Below are 27,947 nucleotides of genomic sequence, written 5' to 3' on the forward strand. Positions count from 1 at the left end.
TTTGCGGATTTTTGAAAGACATTTAATAATATGTACAACATAATAGGTACCTAGTCACAGGCCACAGCCTAGGATCCTGATTTGTTACTTACAGTAGTAACAAATCCTCTCTTATTAATTTGGTTAAAAAAGGTTTACTGGCCTACTGGAGACGAGAGCCATCCAATATATTATTATGATATGGTCTAAGATCCGAATATAGATCGACCTGTAGCGGCGTGATAATAGAATGAGACCTTAATTTTATAATAAATGTAGTCTATTAAAAAATCTATTAAAGATGGGTTGACTGAAAAATCCTGGACAGGATATTTTTAGTTAATTATTTAAAAAATCTTTAATTTTTTTTTTAATTATGCAGTGTTGAGACAATAAACAATTTTGTTATAAAACAGCGCTCATGCTGATATACCTATATTTTTTTTCTATCATCCCATCAAGTGAAAGTAACTGGTACGGATATGCCTGTTTATACCTGCCAACCTAGCAGTTTGTCCAGGTAATTAAAATGTCCTGTCCAGGATTTTTTCAGTCAACCCATCTTTAATAGATTTTTTAATAGACTACATCTTATATACAAAAATGAATCGCAAAATGTAAAGCGCATAACTCGAGAACGGCTGAACCGATTTCGATAATTCTTTTTTTATTATATTCCTTGAAGTACGAGGATGGTTCTTATGTAGAGAAAACGTAAATATGTACCACGGGCGAAGCCGGGGCGGACCGCTAGTTTATTATAAAATTGGTCTCATTCTATTATCACGCCGCTACAGGTTGACCTATATTCGGATCTTAGACCAATATGTATTACATATAAGCAAAAATGTGTAGACGGATTATTAGCGCTCAGGGAGGGAATATCTCATATTTTAGTTTATTTTTTATTTCAGTTGTCTCTTTTTTGCTGACTCAAGTTGAATCATGCCATCTTACTTTAACGTCTCAATTCTAATCGTGCATGCGTTAAAGCCACGGCCTCACATTGGATTCAACTTTGCGTCCAGTATTGGCTATAATTTGAAATGATCAAACTACTGCACTATACATTGGCTTCAATGTCAACTTTGTAACCAATCAATGGAAACACACTAGCTCATTACCACAGTCCCAACTGTGGTAGTAGCAGAGAAGCGAAGACGATGGACGATAATTTATTTGCACTAGCGGCTTACGCGTACGGACTAGTTATGCTTATTACTTGCATCAGACAAGTAATCAACGAAAGAAAAGGCGATGGTGGATGATAAAAATGCACACTTCAGACGACTGATAGAGACGATATGTGTGGCGCGAGCGCGGCGTTGTGTCCAAGATGCCCCCGCGCACTCCTCTTTCATTCCCCTCTCCTTTGAACGTGTATCGAAAACCGACACTGAACGCGTTAGTATTGGGCATTGGACAGTGATTGGACGCAATGTCTACATTGTGCCAAAGTACTGATACATACATTGGTGCATTGGGCGCAAAACGTTACGTTGGTGCAAATATCTCCAATGTGTGGCCGCGGCATAAGGCACCGTTAAGGCCAAGTAATGTCCAATTCATGTTCAGTGGCTCTGTTTAGTAATTTCAGAATTCAGATCGTCGACAAGCGAGTATGGACCACGGAGTATGGATAATATGTGTATGTACGAACATCGAGAAACACGCTTGCAATTGGTCGGTACGTAAGTAAAGTAAAAACACGCGATGTAAATTTTAAAATCTTTTATTTCGAACAACACAAATATTTCGAAAATTTCACATTATGATTAAAATCTTAATACTAGGTACAAGAAATACGAATGTCTGACATAATATCGAAAAACTAAATAAATAAGTTAAAATACACACGTTAAAACATGATTGTTTGGCAATGAAAAGAGAAACCTCATTTTATTAAAAACAAATTGATAATGTATAAAATAAACATAAAATAATTATACAATGCAAAAGTTATGGTGTAAATTTAAGGGGATTGTTTACAATATTATGATATTTTACTAGTAGTTTAGACTCATGTGAGTAATCTGGATAAAGAATTCGAAACGTTAAACTTACAAGTCGTTTACATATTTTAACCTTTAGTGCTATTTTAAAGTTCATGTCATATTATTATTCGTAATTTCCTTATTAGGATTTCAAGCAGGAAAATTCTGTAAATTCAACATACAAACAAATCTATATGGGTCTTGTGATCTCATTTACATTCAAAATATAACATTTATCCTATTATGAGCCTTGATATATAATGTTTATGTTAAAATATACGGAGTCATTAGAGGAACTGTTTAAACTGAAGAATGTTAACTAACAATAACAATTATTATTGAGGGATATATCATTTTAGTATTAAAACATGTACAATATATCAGAATTACATTTCCTATAACAATTTGATAACATACTCTATGATAATTTCGTAACCTCCTGCGATATTCAGAGGTAATTACTTTATAAAATGGACGTATCAAAGTTACTTAATGTGTTTATTATATTTATTTAATTTAATCTTTACTTCATTGGATATATTAAATTCTTTTTAAGACTCTTTGATTGTCTGTAAACATAGAGATTTTATGATATGAAAAGAATTTTTTCTTTGTGCATCATATATTAGTTTCAACATCAAAAATTTCTATTTACATAAATAAGTGCTAAACACAGACATGTATCAAGATAGACTAAGCGAGTGTATGTACTTCCCGTGTCCAAACTAAGTTTATGAATCTTACTTGACGCTGGCCTACACTCAGTCCGCGCTTGCAGTTCGCCAAGGAAAGGCGTGAAGCTGAATAAAGTAAAATGCCGAATTGCGCCGTTATAAACTGTAGAAACTCCACAGCTGTGAGTGGCCGAGTTAGCAGAGATGTTTCCTTCCACCGGTAAGTAATTTTCTAATCAGAATATGCACTATTTATTTTAAAATCAAATAAAGAATATCTGTGGAAAACGATCGTGACAAACACGGATACCAAATCATACGAAATGATTCGGAATACATTGCGGCTTTTACTTGGCACGGTAAAGATCGCGTCGTATGATAACAAGCAATGAATAGCGTCTTCTCATTTTTCTGTTCTCATTTTTCTGTCCAATTTTGTGGTTAGTGATGTTCATTTGATGTAACCGTTCTCGATTCTCGATTTTATAATCGAACAGAAAAATGATAATTTGAAGGAGCAATTTTTCAGAAAAAAAGGCATAGATTTTTTTTGTCATTTAATACGACTTGACCTAGAACTTTTAAGTATTTTAATACAAAGGTACTAAAAATAAATATTATGACATGGACGCCATTAGTTAAAGTATCATCTTGGGAGTTTTTTAAGAAAACTCCTTATTGCTTAGACTATGTTTGTTTTTTCAGTTTTCCAAGTAACCCGAACATAAAAGGAAAATGGATCGATGCAACGGGACATAAAGATTGATTGATTGACAGTTTCATTACTTTCTTTCGATGGCCTCTCTAGTACGTAGTACATGGTAACTCAATGGGAATATGTAAGAAAAAGCTAAAACACATTAGTTTACTTGTTAGAATATTAAAAGGTTTATAACTTGATTTTATCATCCCTCTGTCTATGGTAATTATCATTTTTCTGTCTTGAATCGATTTAGTAATCGATTACGATTCATTTATTTGACTACCTCTTAGACATAGATCTAGTTTGATCTGATTTCTTTCGATTTACTTCGATGGGATAGGACGATACTAGAATCGCCGCGCGAGTGGCGGCCTAATCGATTTAGCGTAAAATGAAATTAACATCACTAAAAAGCGCTCGTGACGTCATAACGCGTCAAGGTCAGTACAAAAAATATGACACGCTTGGTTTTCATACAGATCGCGGTACTTGCGTTGTCTACTTAAATATACATGTCTGTGGTGCTAAACATAATTTTCAAGTTGCTTTACTTGTGCAATTTCGTATCTATATATTTGATGATTTTATTTTAATTTTAATGTTGTTGGAAGGAAAAAAGGGTTTCATTTATTATATGGGTTTTGCTTGTTGCTTTAAAAAGAATATGTTGCGGAATAAGGTCAACTCCAGGAAGAAGTCACACTTAATATATAAAAGTACACGATTAAAATTGCTTGCATGTATAGCAATCGTGATTTTAAATATTTAGAACAAGAGAGATTAAAACAACTTAATTACAATTGGCATAAAATTTACTAACTAAGCGGGACTAGCTCCTTCACTAAACCTAAATTAAAAATTATTTTTGGATCTTGACCTAGTTAAGTGTGACAAATGGTAAATGTTATGTAAACATGTGTTAATAGATTTTGTTTTCTTTTTTTCATCAAGTTAATTACTTGACTGTCTTTACACAAGAATTAGAATTATAGTAATTTACATGTATATTACAGGATTTACCCAAAAAAATCATTGTTTTTAAAAGTAACTAATTGTGATAATACCATTTTATGATAATTACAAATACCTACCTAGTATTTTTTTATTTTAACAAAGAATTTGTACTTTTAACTTTTTCTATAAAACCTAAAACGCACAGCAATTTGAAATCACACAAAACCGTAAGATCCTTAAAAATATAAAGTAAGTATAATAAGTAATAACTATAATCTAGAAAACCTTATAACATAATCAAATCTTAAAATAAAAAACATATAAATATTGGTATAAAATTTTATCAGAGCTAAGCGTATCTGCCTTGTGCGGTATTTTATTGAGATTTAAACAATCACTGTTAAAATAATAAATCGCGTCACTACTATGCAAAGAAAAACCTACATCTATCCGGAGTTTCTACATCTAAATATAAACTAGTTGTTAGTGTTTGTAAAGGTCCTGTCTTATTCAATATTTAGTAAATTAGGCTCAGTTTATGGTCACAGTTTGTACTTTAAACCTACACAGTTCTAGAAGGCCACATTACCACTATTCACTTTGAATCACTGTGGATTGTTAAGAATTCATAGACCATTTCGCACCGTGGACGAGTCATTTGTAAATCACATAATAGTGCTAAGTTCAGTATGGTACTTTTGCTTTGTTATATTTCATTATCTCAATAGAACACTTGAATGCCACATGCAATGGTTGCTCGCCCTTTCGCACATAGCAGGCTTGGCAAAAGTTGTTGTTACGTTTCACTGTCTCGTATGCTATCCTCGGTGGCTTGCCGTATGTCGTTCAGCGGGTTTCCGTGCACTCTGAATCTGTACACACAAGTGTATGTGGGGTTGCCATGGTTACTCTCCACTCGCAGCTCCACAATGTCGAAAGCGACGGGGTACTCGACTCCGTCAATATTGGTCGTTTTCGGATATTGCACCGGGAAGTATTGTATGGATGTGCTGTTGGCGTCGTATATGTAGTTCCCAAATAGATGCGGCGCTGTGTCCAATTCATTGTGAAGCCCCTGAAATTATCACTTGGGAATTAGATGTGTAATTTTAAAATCTATCAACTACTAATATGGTTCGATTTAGCTTTGTTACAAAAATTTCTAATTTTGACTACAATTACTATTACTACTACTACGACTGTATTGACATCTTTCTGTCTACTACAGGCAAAATGTAACATATTTCTAAACTACGTTTGGTCACAAATATGAAATTCATGCATGATAAAAAAAAATATAAACATTTTTTATACTTGGTGATCGTTTAGTACCTACGTAGTAGGTATCATGACGAGAGCAGTTTTCTAATACATAATACCATCCCTGTGTTCTTAAAATCACAACAAACAAAATTCTGTTCGTTGTTGTAATTTTTTTTATTTGTTTTGTTGCATAAAATTTTTGTCTGCCATCAACGATAACGATTATCGTGATTCTTTACAAACTCAAAAAGTAAAAAAAATATCTCAAACTATAGAGTACTGCAGCAAAAACCAATTTCTGATTCACTTTTTAATTGCGATCGATAACATGAGCTTCTTAAATTAAATAGAGATTTCAATTAATAATAATACTTAATGTAGGTAAATCGAATCTAGAAAATGATATTAAATACTTACATATACAGAGAAGTTTTTAGGCGCAGATTCTATCTTGCCCTCCGCCGCGAGCAAACGTGACATGTGCTCCAGTGAGAATCCAGTCACTTCTATAATAGCGTACGTGCGTATTACTGTAAAATAAATAAGTTATTATAGTATTCAAAATATCATATAATCATATACAAATTTAAGAAAAAATCTTCACAGTAATAATCCGAAAAGAAGGGAAGTTTGCATCCTTATATATTTTTTTGGGAAATTGAAAATTTAGACTGAACATGAACGTAACAGATGCGTCGCCGTAAGCTATTAAAAACCGTTAGATTATAATCTAACGGACGGTCACATATTTTGCTTCCGTCACCTCGTTTTGTTTCATTATGATACGAATCACAATTTTTCGACATTTTATAATCTCGCGAGTACAATTTACATTAAAATTACAAATTCGCGGGATATATCAAAATCTAACAGTTTAAAAATTTACTATACCCGGCGCGGCCTAAGATGATCCCTATGACACTGACAGTTATTCTCAAGAGACAAACTTGTAATGGCGTCACCATTAAATTAGAAACGTATTGGAGGCGTCTAAAAATCCCATTTATTAATTTTTACGTAGCTTTATGCCATTACAATGATATTCCGTTTGAATTATAACAATTCTTAACATTTACGAGAAATTATATCAATCTGACTTTACGTTTACGTCCTTCAAAACTTACATCGTTGGCATTTATCGACTAGTGCGGAAAGTATCGATAAACAAATTTCGATAATGGAAACGAGTTCACATTTTTTCCATGCTTAAGCTATAGTTCATTCTCTATTGAATGGAACAGAAGATCGCAGCATAATTAATTAATTAATTACCGTTCGCGTTAATTTACTTACCTATGATAATATAAGTTTTTTAGAAAAATTAAATGGGGGATTCCATTTTCATGATAAAATAATATACACTGTGTTAAACGGGTTAAAGATTACGAGAAAATGATAAGGTGCATTTTTATGTTTTGGAAAACTTTCGTTTTACTTACCGTTTCGTTTACATAATAGACGTTAAAAATTCATTTTATAATATTTGTAAAAACATGTTTACCGACGTGGCTGAATGCAAACCATGCCTTTGCCTATAAAATAGAAAAGTATCGACACGATCCATCATACGAGCAATCACTAAGACGAACTGTCATAGGGATCATCTTAGGCCGCGCCGGGTATAAGACAAATATTTTAAAATACTATCACTACGATGATTGTTTTAGACGCGTCACCTGATGTTAAGTGTACTGCGTCGCCCATACGCACCAGCAATGCCGGAGACATTGTCAATGCGTTGCCGGCCTTTAAGGTAGGACAACGCTCTTTTCTTGAAGGACGGCTTAACCGTTTGGAAACAACACAAACCAAATTTTTGAAGTTAAAACTTCTTTAGCGGCGTTGAGCACTATTTCTGTAATGGGTATAAAATCTTAAACTCGCGTCAGGACACGTGACCTGATCGAAAAAGCGTAAGACGGATACCATTCCAAAATAATGCTCAACGTTAATAAACAAGTTTACACTTCTGCCGGCACTCCCGGAGTGCAACCCGTCTTTTTTTCCATTATTTTCTTTCTCTTTAATTCCCTTGTTTTTTGATCTGTTAGCACTCACCCAGATACCCCGGGAAGCCCTGGAAGGCCCAGCACTCGGCGGGCATGGCGCCCGGCGTGAGCGCGTACCGCGGCGACGTGTACACCCACCACACCGGCAGCCCCAGCACTGAGTACTGCTTCGTCTTGATCTGGTACAGCTCCGTGCAACGTGTTGATATCACCTGACCACCTGGATATAAACATCGAATGAAGAATTATTTTGCAGTTTTATCGTCCACTATTCCATCATTTGTCCACTAGGCGGATCGGGCCGGGCCGCATCGCAACGCAAAAATACGCCAGCCTATGTTTTGTATGAAACATCGTCCATTAGCGACGGATCGGGTCGGGGCGGGCCGCAACGCATTGGCGGATATCGCTTCGCAGGCGAATTTCTGCCCGTTGCGATGCGACCCGCCCCGATCCGTCTCTAATGAACGCCTAGCATAATAAGACTTGGTTACAAGTAAAAGTCAAATAGACAAAAATATTACATTATATTTTGATAATAGATACTTTCTATAAGAGAAAAACCAAATTGGTCGGCGATACAACATTATCTGTGTTTTTATTAACATGTCAATATAATTGACGAACGTGTTGTACGAATCAGAATAAGGGTGCTTTTCCACTAATAATGTGTCCTCACACAATCAATGTATTTGTAAATAACCAATCATATCGCTTAATTTAGTTTGAAGAGATACTATTGGTTTTTTTACTAACACATTTCATATTTATTTTTTCTATCAAATGTCCACTTACCCGCAGATTCCAAAGCGTAATCCACCAATCCCGTCTTATCAGCGTCATATATCTGCAGCATGCTGGACACGAGCCGGCGTATCTCCTCCATGTCCACTGACCCCGGGTCTCCCGCACCCCCCCCAGCAGATACCTCCACCCTGGCCACATATTCCTTCACCTTCTCAACAATCAACTCCATTTGTTTTTTCTCCACAGATAATAAGTACTCCTGGATCATCCGCCGTATATCGTCCTCGCTCAACTCCGGTTTCCACGAATTTATCAACTTTTCGTGTATCTCCTGACTCAGCAGTTGCATCTCGTCCTTCGAAATGTAATTCCTGTCGAAATGTTCCTTCAGTTTGCTGGCAATAGCTTCACTATTATCGTTAACGCTTAAAATCTGAATCAAGTTTTGTTGCAGATGCTTGAACGAGTACTGCTCGATTTGCGCCTCTAAGTTGTCCAATTTCGATAATTTGTTATCGAACAGTGTCAATCGGTTGTCGACTTTTATGGCCCAGTTTTCTAAGGCTTCCACTCGTTTAGTCAAATCCGAACCTTGAAGGATCACCGGTGGCTTGTATGTATCGATTATTTCTCTTTTCGGTAATGACTCTTTTTGGTCCGCGTAGTTGTAATCTGTAAAATAAAGCAAACGTTTAATAATCTGTACGCGCTCTGTCCTTCCCCACATGTGATACAAGAAGTTATAGCGAGTTTCGTTCAGGGAAGGACAGAGATTGAGATTTTATATAAATAAAATGTTTAAAACTCACCTAAAAGAGCGTCGAACGAGCACTTTGTATAGGTGACGTTTATACCTCTATCCTTCCCTGGCGGTAAGGTGTGTTCAGGGAAGAATTATGTGGGAAGGGGGAGGGATGAAAACACATGTTACATGAAAGAAAATACATATATAATTCAATCAATTTTAACCCAGCATTAGTACAATTAAATTATAATCAAATATATTTTAAATAAATTATTACTTAATCACTAAAGCGAAACTGAATTGAACATCGAAGTTATTATCATTGCGATAAATCCCAAGCAAAATAATTGAAATAAAATCAACGACAACAAATAATAAATAATAAAATAGAAATAAAAAATAAAGATACTTATTGTCGAGCCAATTTAATAGGCAACATTTGACGTCTATCAATTTTATCTTCATAGGGTGGTAACCTGCTTAAAAACATCGATTAAAGTGAATTAATCGATACGAACTTGAAACATTTGTCAATCGAACTTGAAACACATGTCAATAATTTATGATCATTTTTTTTATTTTTATTCCCAAGTAATCAATGCATTCGATTCTAGATGTCAGATTTCGATTTTTAGAGTAACGTCTCTGGTATTTAAAAAGAAAAAAGGTTTATTGACACAAAATTGTAGCGACGTCAGTTCTTTAAATCAGAAATTGTTTATTATGTTTAGAATGGTTTATCAGTAAAATCAAATCCTAAAATTAGTTGTATCGGTCATTATTAATATAAATATGTAATCGTAATTGAAAAAAGTTAAGCAAATGTGCAGTTCTAACAAAACGAAATATCATGTTATTCTATGTCGTCGTTACTAGGTTACGTTGTTGAATTTTGTTGAACTGTCAAATGTTGCCTATTAAAATGGCTCTACTATAGTGACATTTTCATAAATAATTTCACTTATCAATAACAGGTACTGATGAAAAAAAGCAAGATGTTGTAATAAGTAATAACCATAACGTACACGTTACAACACGAACCGTCGTACAAGAATTAGAATTGACAAGACAACTGTATAATTATATAAATTTATACTTATTTTTCCCTTTTTTTAATTAAAAACTTTTCCGATGAAAAGTTAACCTTAAATAAACCGTTTCAATAATACGACTAGTAAATTAGTTTCCGATTAGTAAACCGATTAAAAACAATTCAAAATATGGCCACGTCATGTTTTATATTAGGTACATAGAGTTCACTTTAATATTTTTATTTACGTTCTTCTAATAATACCCATTCCCTTAATCAAATCTTAATTAAAAGCCTCAACCAAAACAGCGTAGATAAAAATATAAAAGTTATTTAAAGCATTAAAGGCATAACGTAAAATAAATAATTCAATCTTAATTAAAAATAGCAATTGTGTTTCTTCGGAGGGTAATAAATTGTAAATAATGAGCTTTGTAACATCTGAACCACTATTAAAATATTATAATATGTAACATATAGTTTTGTTAACTATATAAAGCACTAAAAACAATATAAAAGACCAAAGGTGAAATTTCACCAAGATTATTCTTGTATTTTATGGAAAATAAAATAAATTCGATCCTCTTAGGGCAAAAGCAACCACTGGTACATGATTATTGTTTACATATTTATTAAAACTGTCTATTGCATGTTAATTAAAATTAAGCAAGCATTAAGTAGTGTAAATAGATGCATGTATGTATGTCTGAAAATATAATCTCAAGTGATAGCATCCAACATCTCATCTCATATCTATAAATACAACATGTAAAATTTACTTTACATATTATTTTGATATGAAGAATTATTAACGGGAATAACTAATAACTTACGTATTAAGTACACAAAAGATTAAACTTCTCGTTTAAAAAATAGTTTTATATAAGTACTTGTTAAAATTATTTACCACAAAGTAAATATCGAATATAATAAACAATTTTTTTGTTAAAAAATACAATAATATTAATCACTTTTAATACTATTTTTAAGTGAAAACTATTAAACTTATTGTTGTAGTAAACTGAGTATAATGTCGCAAATACTTCCCTCATAAAAGAAGACGAATATTTACAAACCTATTGTGAAGTTGATAGTTAATATTTTCATGGTAGTTAAGTGTAATTCAATTATTATCGATTTTTAAAGTGTTTCTCCCACGAATAATAACATTATTATTTAAAATATATTAAATGTGTACTTTTCTAATCAAAAGAAAAATACAGTACATATAATCTATCATTATTTAAAATCAATCTGTTTCATATACGAAACTAAATTCTACATGATACACAACCCCTAATTAATGAACACGTCTATTTGCTAATCACAACTCAATTCACTACAACAATCACATCACGACACTGGCATTACTGGCAATATACGCAATCATCAAAAAACACCGCTCCAAAACCGTCGTATCTCCTCCCAACAGCTCTGAGCCACAATTTCGATATAATCAGACGCATCTGCCATTCTATTCTGTACCACTTCCTTGTACACTGTATATCGCTTCGATACTTCTGCTAAATTAGCTACTGGCATCGTTATATTGATCTCTGGCATCGTCAGATTGATGGTTGGCAATGTGATATTCGGAAGCGAAGGAAGGCTGATGTTCTGCAGTTTGGTCGCGGTAAACTCTGATAAATCTAGATAGAAATTTGTAAAGTTTGGCATAGCCAGATGATCCAAGTTTTCGTATGTGTAGTGCACTGAAAGGAATTGGTATGAATGGTAATGCTTTGCTATATACATATTGGACAAATACAATAGCTTTATAAATAAAAAATAAATTGTGAGTTCGTATCGTTCGTACATAGAAAAAAACATTACACTTTCTATAATTACAGGGCTAAATTTATTAAGGTTCAATAAGTTATAATTTAATCTTCAAATGTAAATTTCTCAAAATTCCATTTTGATTAAATGAATTGAAAATAAATTTTGCACATAGGTATGGTGCATCATATCTTATGTATTTAAAAAAATGAGTCTATATAATTTTACATACTTAGGCTACAGAAAATAAACTTTAATTAATAAAAACGTGATAATAATAAACTTACATCCATATCCGAAGGCGGGTAGAAGCAGCAATAATGCGAGCGGCCACCAGTTTCGTTTAGCACCCACTGCTGCCTTTTGATAACTCCCTACAGAGTACTTCTCAGATACGATTTCTTTACTGGGTGATATCTGTTCAAATACAAATAAGACTTTCAATACATACTTACTCATATGTATAAAAAAGCTATCTTCTATAGGAAAAAAAAATGTTACAAATCCTAATAATATAAATATTAATAGCAAATTTTATTTTGATGTATAAAAACGTTTTTTATGTATAATAACAAACTATTTTCTTGAACTTTATCCACTATTTTTATAAGGAATTAAACTGTGAGAAACAAACCATAACCATCAAGCAAAATTAATATCAAAGTTCTTGAAAATATTGTCACATACATGATACAAACGATAATTGAATTAGTTTTTCATAGCAATAAATAATGTCCACTTACAGTCTCAGTAACGGTGGTCACAGTAGTGGTGATGACAGTTTGTATGATAGAGTAGATCCAATAGAACGGAGCAGCCACCGCGCTCGCTGAACGGGACAGGATACTCGCTGGAAATATTGCTTTGTTTTACAATAAATAAAAAATATAGTGGAAAGATATATGGCGATAAATTGTGACACGTGTCACAATTACTTTTAACTTTCTAAGCGTTGAAAGCTTGTATAATATATTTTTTCATTGCACCTCTCACCTCAAAATATGTTTTTGGCATTGTTTATTATACCATTTCAATGTGTTAATTAGATTTAAATCTAAATAAAATAAATTAATTATACATAGGTATTATTAACTTAATTGGCAAAGGGATGAAATGATATATTTTGTGTATACCCAAATGTACAAAAAAATTGGTTGTTTGTAAAGTAGGTTTACGATCGAGATGTTTACGTGATAACGTCTTATTGGTGGCAGCGCTCGAGATGAGACGGGAGATCGATCCGTCTCTCTCTCGTTATACCTGCGATCGCGCTCGTGAGGTTTTGGTGTAACACAAGTTTAACAATTAAAAATCAATTGTTTATCCTAATGATAATATCTAAAGTATTGAATATGCCTTGCCGAGTAATAATAATATTTACGTTAACCTTACCTTTAGCGGGCCGTCTCTCAGTGTACGGGTATCTGTGCGATGGCCCCACCACCTTCCTGTACGCATTCCGAGTGCTGGTGGTCACAGCGGTTATGAAGCTGGCCAGCAGCTGCGTGATCCACCACCGCTCGTCCGTCTGTTTGTATGCACCGTTGCGTGCGTATGTGCCCTCGTCGTCTGAACTCTCTATTGACTGGAAATAATAACACAAAAATTAGAAATACTGTTGGTGAAATGCTAATCCCAAAGTAGTCAGGATATTTTATGAAAAAAGACGTGTGGCACTCGGGGACTGCCGCGGTAAAGTTATTGCATGCTATGCCTTCAAGCCACACCTCCGTGCTCGTCGGAGTGGAGAGCGTGAGGTTTTTTCGTTCCGGAATTTCTGGATTCGGTCCCCGTGCTCAAGGCCCGCGATAGAAGCTATGCAATAGCTTAAAACTATTTCAATATCGGTTTCAAGCAATAATGCTGATACGGTCACAAATTTAATTAAAAATTTCATGACTAAGTATAATAAAATTTTGGCTGCCACCATAATTTATGTTTTATGTATGTGAGGTATAAGTATATTTGCATTAATCGAATGTCACAGCTAGATTTGGGTCTAATCCACCGTGATGCCTTCCAAACTGTTTCCTAATAATGGTGACCGTTAGACTTGACTTTATTATTACTAAATGATACAGGGACTTGTTTAATTATTGCTGAGAACTCATTTCAAGTAGACACGGTAGACCAAGAAGTTAATAATTTAAAATTTCCCTCCACTAACCGTGAACCGCTTCCTAGTGGTGGTACTGGTCCACTGTGCGGCGCTGTACTGATCCGGCTCGTCGCGCGCGCTGGGCCCGTGCGCGCGGAACTGCGACAGCGAGCGGCGCGACATGTTCGGCACCGCCACCTGCCCGGGGGCCAGCTCCACGCGGTCGCGGGACAGCGGCGAGTATGTGTAATCGGTTTTCGGGTATTTGCTGGAAAATTGCGTGTTTTGTTATTATTCAAATATATTATATTGAGTTTTGTGGAAAGAATCGATATTTTAAATGATAGCTGGGAATGTACAGTACCATTCAAACTTAATAGCGGCTCGGAACATCTTATGATCCGATGCGCAGAAAACAATTTTATGTATTAGCGGGACGTTAAGGAACCTGTGCGCACCCGCACTCGCACCTGCACCTAACTTCCGAACCGTCATTAAATTTGAATCGATCTGTAACTGAAATTACTACCGGAGTTGAAGATGCGTTACGTTTTTCAAAAGTGCAGTCTCTGTGCCTTGTGGGGTATGGAACAGGGGCAAAATGCATCAGTTTCATTGATCGATTTTAACAAGTAGATGATCAGGTAGTCAGATTCTTTGATTTTTCAATGATGACTCGTTACATCTTACGATACATGAGAAAGTTTTGGTTACGAAAGAAGCGTGTCATTTTCTATGGAAGCGTTCCTTCCGCTATAAAATCACGACAGTATAATAACTCAACATGATTTATAACTCATACTGGGTTTTAATCGTAACATTTTTTCTCCCGAAAATTTATAACTGTTTCTTATGGTACAAAAATATTACAGGTTAACAGCTTAGAAATGATATATGTATTGTGAACGAGATCTTACCCAAGAATTTGAACACAAATAAATAAGTTATTCCATCATTCACGTCAAGCATCAAACAGCCTTAGAAAGATTCAAGTTCATTTTAATAAATTCACTACATTTTTCACTTGATTACTTACAGGACATATACACAACTGTCCAAATAAAAACTAACATTCAATCACTTTATGGTGAACTTTAAGATGTACTTATTACGAACCTTTCATTCATAGATAGTGCTTATAAAATAACCAGTTTAGACATTACGCAAAGCGCTAAGAGTGCAACTAAAATCTAGTATTCTGAGTACTGCATTTGAGCTGAAGTTAGACGAACACGATTTAGTTGTAAAAATATTTCGGTACACTCACACCGTTTGACATTTGCAAAGCTAACAAATATAGCACCGTGTTTATTATCAGCTCACTTGTAAACAATAGAATCCTCTCACTTTCATTAGTTAATTGCACTTTAATGGTAAACTAGGGTGTACATTGTACATGCAGACTTTCCGTGTTGATCGTTGAAATTTTTTGATAAATTTTCTTCTATCGAAGATTTGTTTTTGAAGATGTAATAAATTGAACTCCCAAGAAAACATCGAATTTGGTATAGATGATGTGTACACCAAGGTGAGCAGCTATATTATATTTTACAAGTACTTACGTAAAATCTTATTTTACGATGTCATGAGACCTTGTGTACCATTAAAATGTAAGGAATAAACACATATCCTCAAAGATATAAAGACTATAGAGGTTGATAACAAATCCTTAGATTCACGAGTAAAAATTCAATAGAATGTCGGTTAGATTTACTAAAATAAAAATAACAAACCTTACTGTTACAACTTCTTCTACAGTCTCAACGTCAACCATTCGTATTACGCCTTCCATTGTTAAAACACTTCAATATTTATTAAATTAATTTAAATTACGAACACTTCTCACATATTGATTCACTGGTCATTGATTGTCAATAACGGTCTAATTATTTTCATTCTACCCTAAAATTTGATGAGAAAATGTTGCGAATATAATACAGATAATAATATTTCATATGACCTGTAAAGTGGTGTCTGTTTTATATAACGATAAATTTTGTTGAACACAGTGAGTTTTTTAGTACATATAAATAAATTTTTCATGTAAGTTTTTAATTTTTTTATTTTTTCATGGCAAATAAATAATGATGGTAAATATTTATGTTACCGAGAAGTGCGAAAAGGGTTTAACAAGAATTACTTTAAATAGTTTCTAGGTTGGTTACATTGAATTAAATTGTTGCGTTACTTTTCTGAGAACTTAAGCGTCTTCACTCTTCAATTTAATAGTAAAAGATATGACTCATCAGAGTCAATGTTTGACAAATTAGAGACAAGCATCCCTAAAAAGGACAATGCTATAATATTATTGAGTTATTTCTATTTATCCACAGATCCACTAACCGTTATTCGTACAAACATTCCAATGTATATAGTGGTCTCAATTCTCATGTAGAAAAACTTCATTATTGTGCGCATTTCGTAAAAAGTTATTATTGAAAATCGAGCACGCTTCCGCACGAATTAGGTCACGGTTACAGCACCACACCCTACCAGAAATGCGACTCGTAATGTATTTTAAGTTTTAACTTCATACTAGCATCGCCAGGTGCTCGAAATTAGAAATTTAACGGTTCCGAGCATTTAGCAATTGTACATTAAATTATGGATACATACGATTTATGCATTCTTGGGATAGATAGGATAAGGATAGATAGCGTAGAGGAAATACTGCAGATATATGAAAAAAAAGTTTGGAAAATCCAAAAGTGCACGCCTCATAATTTTTTTTTAATAATTATTTATTAATTATTATTTTTGTTTATTTAATAACAATTAAACCACATCGAATCAGACCCTGAAAAATGAAAGGGTTCTATTCCTGAGCATACTCAAGCGTAAGAGAAAAAAAAAGTATAAAAAAAGTAATGTATTATCTTACAAGTGCAATGTATGATACATAAAGACATTTTAAGTTTCAACGCTTCGCTTATGAGGCGTGCAATATGAATGAGGAGATGACGTTCTATAATTTATGAAGATTACTTTTTTGTCTCAATTTTTTGGATATAAGAAGAATAATAAATAAGAATAAGAAGAAATGTCTGAGAAGGAAATCAAGGACATTTATTTGATGGTTGGATCTTGTTTTGGGGATAAATGCGATAATAATATGAAAAAACGTGGTAGTAGTTACCAAATTATAATTTACGTCAGATCTAATCCATTAATTAGACATCTTGAAATATTAGGCCTTATCACTATTTGCTAAAAAGATAACGCCACAAAATGATTTCTGGTTCGGACCACCGGCCAATTCCTACAAATTAATAAAATATATTTTCAACCAGGGTTCAAATTTTGTCATGCCTGTAGGAGTAATTTCTATACTTATATTTCCAAAAAATGCCAAAAAATATCATATGTCTTGTTGCAATGATAGGAAAAACAAGAGAGAAAGACATCCGTGACTTTTCTGAAACCGCGAGGTATGTCAAAGCTGTTATTCCACCAGCCAGTAAAATCAATCTACTGTTATTTGTGTCCAATTTCTCAACATTATCACGCCCACTACAACTGTACAAGCTTAACTTAAACATAGCTTGTATGTAAACCTATGAAGTAATGAAGAAGCTTTGCCAAATTTAATCAGATGTACCCGCTCTTTCTTACTTCTACACCCAATCAAACAACACACTCGTCGTCCATCTTATGTCTCATAAGACTGTCTCTTATGTCCCATACATGTTCCAAAAACATATGAAGAAGCCTCGCCAATTTAACCAATACATGTATTCTCCCGCTCAATTATAACACCACCTATAATTGTACGAACTGCCTCTTCACCAGCACAAAACAAATACTCACTTCCAATACTCTCCCGCCATCTTGTACAATTTGTAGGGCAGGTGTTCGAAGTCGGGAACACTAAACTAAACCGAAAGACTTACTTCCATTCCAAGAATCATCGCTAATTTAACCAAAACATTTCTTCTACTGCTCATAATCACACTAACAAAAAAAAGGACGGGTTGCACTCCGGGAGTGCCGGCAGAAGTGAAAACTTGTTTATTAACGTTGAGCATGTTTGATATCCATCCTTCTTACGCTTTTTCAATCAGGTCACGTGTCCTGACGCGAGTTTAAGATTTTATACCCATCGCCGCTAAAGAAGTTTTCACTTCAAAAATACTCACTTCCAATACTCGCCCGCCATCTTGTACAGTTTGTAGGGCAGGTGTTCGCAGTCGGGGTTGCGGTCGAGCAGCGCGCTCGCGTCCGCCAGCGCCTGCTCCGCGAACGAGCTGTCTGTGGAGCACGCGCTGTACGCGGGGCTGCTGTAGCGGGTCGACCTGACCACAATAATATATGTATACTAGCTGTTCTGGCAAACGTTGTTCTGCCCCACTATTAGGGGTATGAAAGATCTTGTCCGATTCTTAGACCTACCCGATATGCGCACAAAATTTCATGAGAATCGGTCCAGCCGTTTCGCAGAAGTTTAACTTTTTCCTTAATTTTTTTTGAATTATCGCCTTTTCACGTTGTGATATTAGAATTCCTCACTAAATCATCATCATCTTCCTAGTAAGCGGGAAAAGTACAAAGAATGTCATCAAAAATGTAATTATGTAAAATGTAATTATGTATTAATCAATTCACAAGAAAACTATGTACATTATAATTTATACCGTCGCGTCGCTTCGTGATAAACGTTTCCTTTACAATAATATCGTTTTCGGAACAACCGGCCTCTTAAAAAAGTGGTAATAATTAATTAAGATGAGAAATTGTGTTTACTACACAAAACTAAACGATACTCACATTGTACGATACAAATTTGAAATGTTGCCAAATGATTTAATATTTAATTACTATCAGCTTTTGGCAAACTTTCAGACGTTTTACTTTTTAAATTACAACCATGACTAGCTCCCTTCAAAACTTACAACTTTAATGTGAGCTGTGTCATTGTTTTGGAACCAGTTTCTGGACACCCTTAAATTTGTGGCAGCTGGAGATCAAGACAGCAGATGCTGGGTCTTAATTGAAGCAGTTTAGTCTTCATTTCGTATTGGGACGTTCTTTTGTTTTTAGCACCCGTTTTTGAAGGTCGCTGGGTAATGGAATGGCTACATTGTTTAGGTTTTTCAGAGGCATATGCGGACGTATCCCTAGACATTTTGGCACCTGTTGGTGTAAAAGCGACTCACCTGTCCCGCGTCACATTATGCGTGTGTATGGGGCTGAGCGTGACGTCAGCGAGCGTGCTGTAGTGCCGTGAACTCGACACGCTCTCATACTGGCTGTTGATCTCGTTCTGCCAAACGATAAGAGTATTAGACCGATAATAAAAATATGTTTGTACGTTTATGAAGATATGGATTTGGGTTAATAAGGATTGTGATAAATCAGAAATTAAAAAATATTTGTTTGTTGGTACCGGATTGAACTGTAATTTTTCGTAATTTGCACATGTATGAAATTTCTTAGTATTTCATTAAATTAGCTAGTAGATAAGTACACGCTAATATGTAACTATATTTTTATGATTAGGTACTACTTGCCGATCAAACATTCCTTTGCAACATCTTTACAAATTGATTATTTCTTGTTATATTAGTCAGCGTATTGCAAATTCCCGCGTAAAAAACCGTAACAATTCAAACATACCGACAAAAACGTCAGCGTATCTTCGATGATGTCATTTATAACGGCCACTGGGCACTGAGTAAGAATTTCTTATAACGTTAATTGAACTCGCTGTTTTACGAACGCAGTGGAACGTTCAAAGATATTTAAGCAAATAATATTGAAGAACTACTATAAGCAGATACCCCAGTAACTATGGAATCTTGTATTTAATTATTATTCAACTGGTTTGCAAATTTATTCACATAACATTTTTCTATTGATATTCCCTCAACGTTTTGACGCACGAAACAGTTTTCTTTTCCAATGTTATAAGAGGGGAGACGCATGTAATGATTTATCAAACTTAATTGGTAACCCTAGTTACTGATTAAAGACCTATAATAATAGACTGGAAGTGGAAGTTTAATTGGTGATACTGCATCTGTAAGTTGATTAGTGCAATTACAATGTTTCCATGCCAATTACCAATAGAAAATTTAAAACCAGAACAGAACTATTTTAACCTATCTTTTGGATTAATCTTTTAACTTCTATAGAAATCATTCAATACTTTAAATTTTTTTCAAACTATATGTATAAATCGCGTCATAACTATACATAATTAATTATAACGTGAGAAAATTCACCTATCGTAGTAACGTACACAGTGCGATAGCTGCAGTGAATATTTACATAAACATAGAATTGATTATATTGTGAAATCTAAGTTCTAATTCTAAACATTACAATAATTTGCAGTATTAATATAAGAGCCCACGACGGCCAGACTTTCCTTTCTTTCGGAAAGTTGAAAGTTTCTCTGTATATGTCTCCGATACAGATAAGAACGACTAGCGATTATCAAGTCTGGGTTGTGGTTACTTTGGCAGGAAACAGGTAGTAAGGGTGTATAAAATTGCACCTAACTTTCATTATAGTTTAAAAGCTAAATTTTATATATGTTACTTGGGGACCTATAAAAAGATATTACCTTAAGAGCCAGACAGTTTTCATGGTTCTTACATCTAGCCAGACACATTTAAAAAATAACTAACATATCATCAAATTCACATAACTACCTAAAAGCGTAACAAATATGAAATAACCCACTAAAAACATTAGTTAACTATAATTATTAAAAAAATAAAAGTATAATATATAAGAAATAAAGTTATTACTTATCTTTTACGGGGGCTTATGTTGATGGAATTTCACGTATCTCGATGACACAATAAAAAAGTAAAAGATAAGTAATAACTTTATTTCTTATATATTATACTTTTATTTTTTTAATAATTATAGTTAACTAATGTTTTTAGTGGGTTATTTCATATTTGTTACGCTTTTAGGTAGTTATGTGAATTTGATGATATGTTAGTTATTTTTTAAATGTGTCTGGCTAGATGTAAGAACCATGAAAACTGTCTGGCTCTTAAGGTAATATCTTTTTATAGGTCCCCAAGTAACATATATAAAATTTAGCTTTTAAACTATAATGAAAGTTAGGTACTATTTTATACAACTTTACTACCTGTTTCCTGCCAAAGTAACCACAACCCAAACTTGATAGTCGCTGGTCGTTCTTATCTGTATAGGAGACATATACAGAGAAACTTTCAACTTTCCGGAAGAAAGGAAAGTCTGGCCGTCGTGGGCTCTTGATCTATATCGCTTACGGTATTATTTAGTTGTTTCATTTTAAAAACCTATACCACTGTCCCACTGGGATCAACACAAATTTATTCAAATCTAGAGGAATCTGAGTACTTATGTGCTTCAATCATTAATGTATATGACACAGTTTTGAGATACTTTATCTTTGCTTGTATAGATTATCAACAAAGCTTGTATTTAATACAGCCATTCGCATTTACAATACGTTATCCATTTGATATCTTGACCGCAAGCCATAGCGGGCGACATTTATGTAGTCATACAGCGTGATCTATTCTTACAAGAACCGTGGTAAACTATCCGGGTACCTTTCTAAACGAGGCGGATCGTGCAACAATATTGGTAGGTACTATTTCATCGACTAGGGCAAGCAAAATATACTTGAGCAGCAAGAATGCACTATCGTCCATACTCTTTAGTATTGTTAGTATCCAAGTCAATTTTATCAGTGACTCATTGTAATCATGATTTATAAATGTTTCATTAGGAATGCTGTTAGTTAGAATTAGTTGTCCTCGTCGTGCATGCCGTTTGTCCGTCTGCTCCGAGTCTATCTACAGCCGTTATAAAAATATTGGAATTTTAAAAGTGATTTTTTTTTTAATAAAATGTTCTATTAGAAGGCAGAAAATAGTAAGAAAACAAAGTAAGTTTTAGTATAAACAAATTTCTCTCGCGAACGGAGACAAATAAAAGATAGCACTAGATGCAATGAAATCCTCAATTTAAAACCGATAAAATAAAACAATGTTAGTCGCAAAATACTTTAAAATGAGCATGATAAGGAACTTGAAATTATCAAGAAAGTTACACACAAAGTCTTCAATAACACACATTAATTAAATGTTAACACAAGACCGACCTTCAATCGTCTCATTACGAATACAAGCGCTTCTTCCACTCATCACCATAGTGACTAAATAGCAACGTACCTTTGATTCCCGAATTCGAATAAGAATAAACTTAATAAACTGGGTCAAGAACGTAAAGATTCGTAAATAATTGAAAAATCACTATGAAACAACGACTTCAACGGCGTGTAGAGTAGAAATAATGTCCATATGTGGTCGAGTGATTTAAAAATAAACCGACGCGGGAGATCGATCCCAGTTATATTTGGTTATTTTCCTGCAATATTTCCTGTCAAGCTTTGTGATTATTGTAAAATTATTATTAATAATGTTATAGGTAATAATTATGTATGAATATTTTTTAAATATAGGTACATATTGCTTTTTAATTGCTGCGGTGGATGCAGCAGTATAAATGCAGCGTAGGTAGGTAGGTATGAACTACGCACATGAATTTTAATTCTCATATTCTATTGAACTAAACATTTTAAATTATTTAAAAGTTTCAAAGTAATACGTGATATTGAAAGTGTGAACGATGAACTCAGTTCAAATATCCGCCCGCTTTAATTAAAATTAAACCTAAAAACTGAATTAACATATGATAATTATTATTAGGTACGTTGTATCATTTAATTTTGTTAAGTATTGGGTAGTTATTTGTTCTAATCCGTTAAAACTATATATAATATCCAAAACTACAATGATAATAAAAATTTTAAATAAACAACATTTTCTTCAAAGGGACCACACCAGCAACACGAGGGAGACACGGTGTGCGTCAAATATTTTTTTAAGTTAAAGTCAGTAATAGGACGTAAAAGCCGGAGAGAGACATCGTAGTGTTTATAAAAGATTGTATTACAAAATTAAGGGGTTAGTTATGCACTTTATGTAAAAGTAAGATATCAACACCAAAATTTTGCTAGGTCAAAAGAATTTTTTTTTGGAATAGAGATGCACGATCCCCGGACTGCTATTAAAAATTTAATAATAAGCATATTCCAAGAATGTGTACAAAAGAAGGTGAAGTTTACATTATGAAAAGCATGTTTCTGCACCACATTCTGCACACAGTTTCTGCATCACTCGCAATGTAGCACAGACAAAAATTTTTTTTTTCAAAAAATAATGTCTATGTACATTATTACAAATATATAACACGTTCGCCGTGCCATTTTCAAGAATGAAGCATTCTTAGATCACTCTTTGAAATTATGCATACTATCCAAATTATTATCAAGCACATGTGGTACATATATTTAATCCTATTAGGACGTAACACACCCGGCGTAAAACAATAAACAATAACATTTGCGCCCTTAAACAACATATACACAAAGATTATTTTTGGTTTTCCTCCGGTAACTTAAGTGGTCATAGGAAGTAAAACAGTTAATGGATAGTGGGCGTCTGTTAGATTCAAAGTATCTGGATTGATATTTATGGTGCATTATAATTGATATTCTATTAACGTGCGTTGGATTACCAAGCTGAAGATAGGTGATATGAGTTGAACGACTTGGTTTAACTAACCATAGAGTTCAAGCATTAAAGTATTTCATAGGAATACTAACGAAATAATTATTTACGACGCATTCGGTCCCCAATCCCATCCCGTCCCAATGCCATCCCCAAGGACACTTAATAACAACATTCATTTTCACTAAAAGCAAAGAATACGTAATAGTATTTCGTACTAAAACTTAAATTAAAAAAAAATTGCTTTAATGATGAGATGATATTCAAAACCTTTGTACGTAGAGCCTACACAAATTCAACAGGTTATTACCTATACGAATACAATTAGAAGTTGGTCAATATTGACTTATCAAATGTGTGGAAGTGGACAATCAACTATGAAGATGAATATGTAAATATTTTTTGTACCTTTATAGAAGGTGCTAAGAGGAAAAAACTAGTTTGAAATACATATTAACGGTCACAATAAATATGCCTTCTACGGTTATGCCCTGTGGTTATGCCGCAGATGCAATGTATGCTATTTATTATTTAACCTTGAATTTTGAATGCGATGTCAAGTCTGTACTCGGAGGTAATAATGAAGGCATGTCTTAAATTTACATAGAGATAATGACGAATTGATAAACCGAGCAGCCAGCAGGAAATTTAAAATTCGCGAATGTCTTTCATAAAATTTACGTGTTACAATTCGTTTAAATTTAATAGAAAGTTCTGAACTATTGTGATGAATCGATTATAAACGTAAATTAACAGTAAGTTTAAATGTCAAGTGTTTCTAATAGAAACTTCGATTTCCACTTGATGAGTGTATTAAAAAAAAATATCAACGAAGTTACCCTATAAATACTCTTCATAAAATATTGCCCGCATAAATTAAAAATTAATCGCTAGAGCGGCTGGATGTATTTGATGAATTTTAGCAAGGGGATAGCTGATATACTTGGTCTAAAAGAGGGTGGAAAGGTGGGTGGTGGTGGTGGCAAATTATCACGCGATAACATAAAATGCTGCGGCTAAAGAGCTTGTATGATAATATGTTTTATATTATGTAATAATTCTGTACCAAGCTATAATAAGATTACGAAAGAACATTGATAAAAGTAGATGCACAATGTAAGAACCATGTTTATAAAAATAATAGGGTTATTTTCATATTATTTTTTAATTCTTGTATATAAATATTACTTCTAAAATTAATGTAAATATGTATGTGTATACTAAATATCTTAGTTTTAATTATCAGTAAAATGAAGGTCATTCATTCAGCTGAAAGGAACAAACAGTAAAGTAAGGATGCTTGGTTGAAAATGTTAATATGTAAGTATGTCTTTTAGACAGGTAATGAATAGATTTCATAGTTATCTTTTACCTAACTTAGCATTTCACAATTGCATTAAATAGTAAATACTGTAAAGCAAAAAAAATACAGTTTGTTAAAAGATACTAACCTGATAAATTTCTTTCCTGTGCTCTTTCAATCTATCTAAACTCTCTTCAGATGAATAGTCTGAGGTTTTAATAAGTTTGTCCGTTTTTGTGGACTGCCTCGTTCTGTATGCTGGTGAGGATTCATCATCTTCAGGTACTGTGTCTATGCTGCCTTTCTTTGAAGGGGGTTGGAGCTGCCTGTAGGAGAAGTAATTGCTTTTACAAATACATTAAAACAACTACGAAAAATTCTTCTTAGTTTTACGATAATAAAATTGTTAAATATTTAAAAAAATATTCAAAATTTTATATTAAAATAATCAGATAATATAAATGTTTAATGACTTGCATAGATAAAAAATTGAATAACTGCAATGAAATAATTTTGGAGGTATTTTACATAGTTTTTACTTTTTAATAACTTTTTTTTAATAATAAAATGTGTTAGAAGAATGATCTGATTTTGAGATTATTTTATGTGCATTGAACAAATCACATCAATAATGGTGATATTGCATATTATTTACTTCAGTCTCATCTAAAAAGATTTAATATGATAAATTTCAAGCATGGTATTGAGTTTAGGGAAGAAAATGTAGTTATGTTTTGAAACATTTGGACATCTAACATGCAATTAAACAAACAATGACTCAAAGCATAATAATTAACAATTTTGTATACATCTCAATTATCAGAAACCTTTAATTGTTATTTTACCTTTCGAAATGCACAGTATCAGAATGTTGGTTCAAAGAAAAAAGAGTATATAATGGATTGTATGCATCATAAAGATATAATAATAATATTCATATAATATATTGCATGAACTTATGATTAATTCAACAAATTTTTAAAACAAGTTTCGATTAATTCCAAATTTCAAGAATTCATTTATTCTAAATATTCATCCAAAGTTCATATAAAATTTAATTTAAATATCTTTTGACGATTAAATACTGTTTAACTTGATGTTGAATAAGTAAATATATAGTGCAAATGGCAATGAAAGTATAATTAGCTCTGATAACATGTTATCAGCTTGCAATAAATGAACCTGCTGATTCACACACCCTTGTGAAATGTACCTCATTTTTAAAACCAAACTTGCTTATTCATTTAAACAAAATCAATCAAGGCAAATTAATTATATGATAATATTGAGGAATTTTTGTTAGAAGCAATATGTTTTTTAATTTCTTTTCATTAATTAGCTTTAAATCTTCACCATTCACAAAATGGTTTTTAAATACAAATCAATACATAAAAAATGTTTAAAATCTCTCATAGATTTTTTGTGATTACTCGTATTTTATTATTAAGTACTGCAATTTATAATTATTAAACAACTCTTATCATTCAACAAGTGATAACTGCGTTAAAAACAACCGACTTCAAACTTGCACTTGCAACATTTACAAATACAGACAAAAATGCTTATAAAATAAAAACTACTGGGCCTATCCGAATAAAATTTTTATGGGACCAATTCGACACCATCCCGCATCGAACAAAAAAAGAATCACGTAAATCGGTTCAGAAACCTCGGAGTAATCGGTGTACATACATAAAAAAAAAAAAAAAAACATACCGGCCGAATTGATAACCTCCTCCTTTTTTTTGAAGTCGGTTAAAAAAGGAAAACATATTTATCCAGATAATAGATATAATGTTATCAATTGTTTATTGAATACATCACAGAAATCAGTTTAATTATAAAAAAAAAATAAGATTTCCTATGTGTTAATCCAAGTTACCCTCTATATGTGTGCTAAATTTCATTGTAATCGGTTCAGTAGTTTTTACGTGAAATAGTAACAAACATCCATACATCCATACAAACTTTCGCCTTTATATTAGATATTAGATGTAATAATTTCAATTAAAAACTATTTGTTATTTATTAACAACAGTATATTTGCGTTAACATATAGACAGTAAATATTATAACTTCATTTCCTCTAGGTACTTATATTGGAGTACACTAGAATTCTCATTGAAACATGTTTACACTATTCATTTCGCAATAATAAAGCCCACTATGTCTTCTTTATGGGTAAATCTGTTACACCATGACTGGCCTTACACTGGCCTTCATGTTTATGACCTCATTGTGTGTAAACAACCTTAAAATTCTTGACACATACTGTATTTTGAGATCTATAGATAAATGAAATCATGTATTTTTTAAACATACCATGAAAAATTGTTAAGTAGGGGTTACTTTAAATAATAAATATAATGTAATAAAAAAGGTGTATGTTTTTTACTTAATATAATGTTCAATGCATTTGTTTTTTAAAGATTGCACTAAGCCTGATAACAATAATTATCAAGATTATTTGGACATGTCCAAGATTCAATGTTATAATTTACTTATAATAAATTATAGTACTCACTTGATAGGTGTGCTTCGTTTTATTGGTGTTTTTCGTCCTGATTTTTGGTGAACATGTTCTTCACCTTCTGGGCAATTTTCACGATCACAGCTTGATCTTAAAAAGGGTGTTTTTGATCGGGACCTTGATCGCAATCCAGCGACTGTAAGATTCTCCATGATTTACAACACAAATTGCAACCGCTGCGAGCACCACGGTTAAAAGAAATGTACTACATCATCATGATTCCCAATTGTAGACCTTGAAAAGTTTTACTGGAGCAGTCTATTATTTATGCACTTGCCCTAATATAAATATTGCACAAGGAGATCTATTTCTGTAGCTTTAAGTAATGCCGCCAAAACGTAATACAACGCTTGTCTCTAATACATTAAAAATAATTAGTTAAACCACTGTTTATGTTGAAACTGTAGATCGTTATATGGTAAAATAAAGTATACGTCTCTTGTACAAATTTTGTACATTAAAAACTGGCGTGGTAAGACGGAATTTGTGAATTTCGTAACTTCTCACTCTCAAACGTAAACTGCGTTGAGTGATGGTGATGACGTCACTAAAGATAAA

The 27,947-nt window shown here is 33.1% G+C and overlaps 1 protein-coding gene across 1 annotated transcript; it reads right to left on the bottom strand.

The window, feature by feature from the left end:
• Positions 1-5,043: 5,043 nt before the first annotated feature.
• LOC149906362 (klaroid protein-like) lies at positions 5,044-27,921 on the bottom strand. Its single transcript, XM_090104419.1, has 12 exons — positions 27,384-27,921; positions 25,008-25,185; positions 19,129-19,235; positions 18,112-18,267; positions 14,045-14,243; positions 13,270-13,462; positions 12,621-12,727; positions 12,165-12,294; positions 8,372-8,995; positions 7,626-7,796; positions 5,985-6,097; positions 5,044-5,379 (listed from the first exon to the last, which is right to left on the bottom strand). The coding sequence occupies exons 1-12, from the start codon at positions 27,539-27,541 to the stop codon at positions 5,101-5,103; spliced, it is 2,415 nt and encodes an 804-aa protein (XP_089960545.1). The 5' UTR covers positions 27,542-27,921; the 3' UTR covers positions 5,044-5,100.
• Positions 27,922-27,947: the final 26 nt, after the last annotated feature.

This window comes from Colias eurytheme, chromosome 8 (genome assembly GCF_061535395.1).
Source record: "Colias eurytheme isolate Ceu_HAF_F1 chromosome 8, ilColEury1 Martin Lab GWU primary, whole genome shotgun sequence".
In the NCBI taxonomy this organism is placed as follows: domain Eukaryota; kingdom Metazoa; phylum Arthropoda; class Insecta; order Lepidoptera; family Pieridae; genus Colias; species Colias eurytheme.

What these genes read in the sequence shown, in the direction of transcription:
- LOC149906362 (XM_090104419.1), bottom strand. Translation starts at nt 27,541, where the DNA reads ATGGAGAATCTTACAGTCGCTGGATTGCGATCAAGGTCCCGATCAAAA. An exon ending in CCACTAGGAAGCGGTTCACG is followed by an intron (nt 13,463 to 14,044) that starts GTTAGTGGAGGG and finishes TATTATTTCCAG; the next exon opens with TCAATAGAGAGTTCAGACGA. An exon ending in TGACCACCGTTACTGAGACT is followed by an intron (nt 12,295 to 12,620) that starts GTAAGTGGACAT and finishes GTATTTGAACAG; the next exon opens with ATATCACCCAGTAAAGAAAT.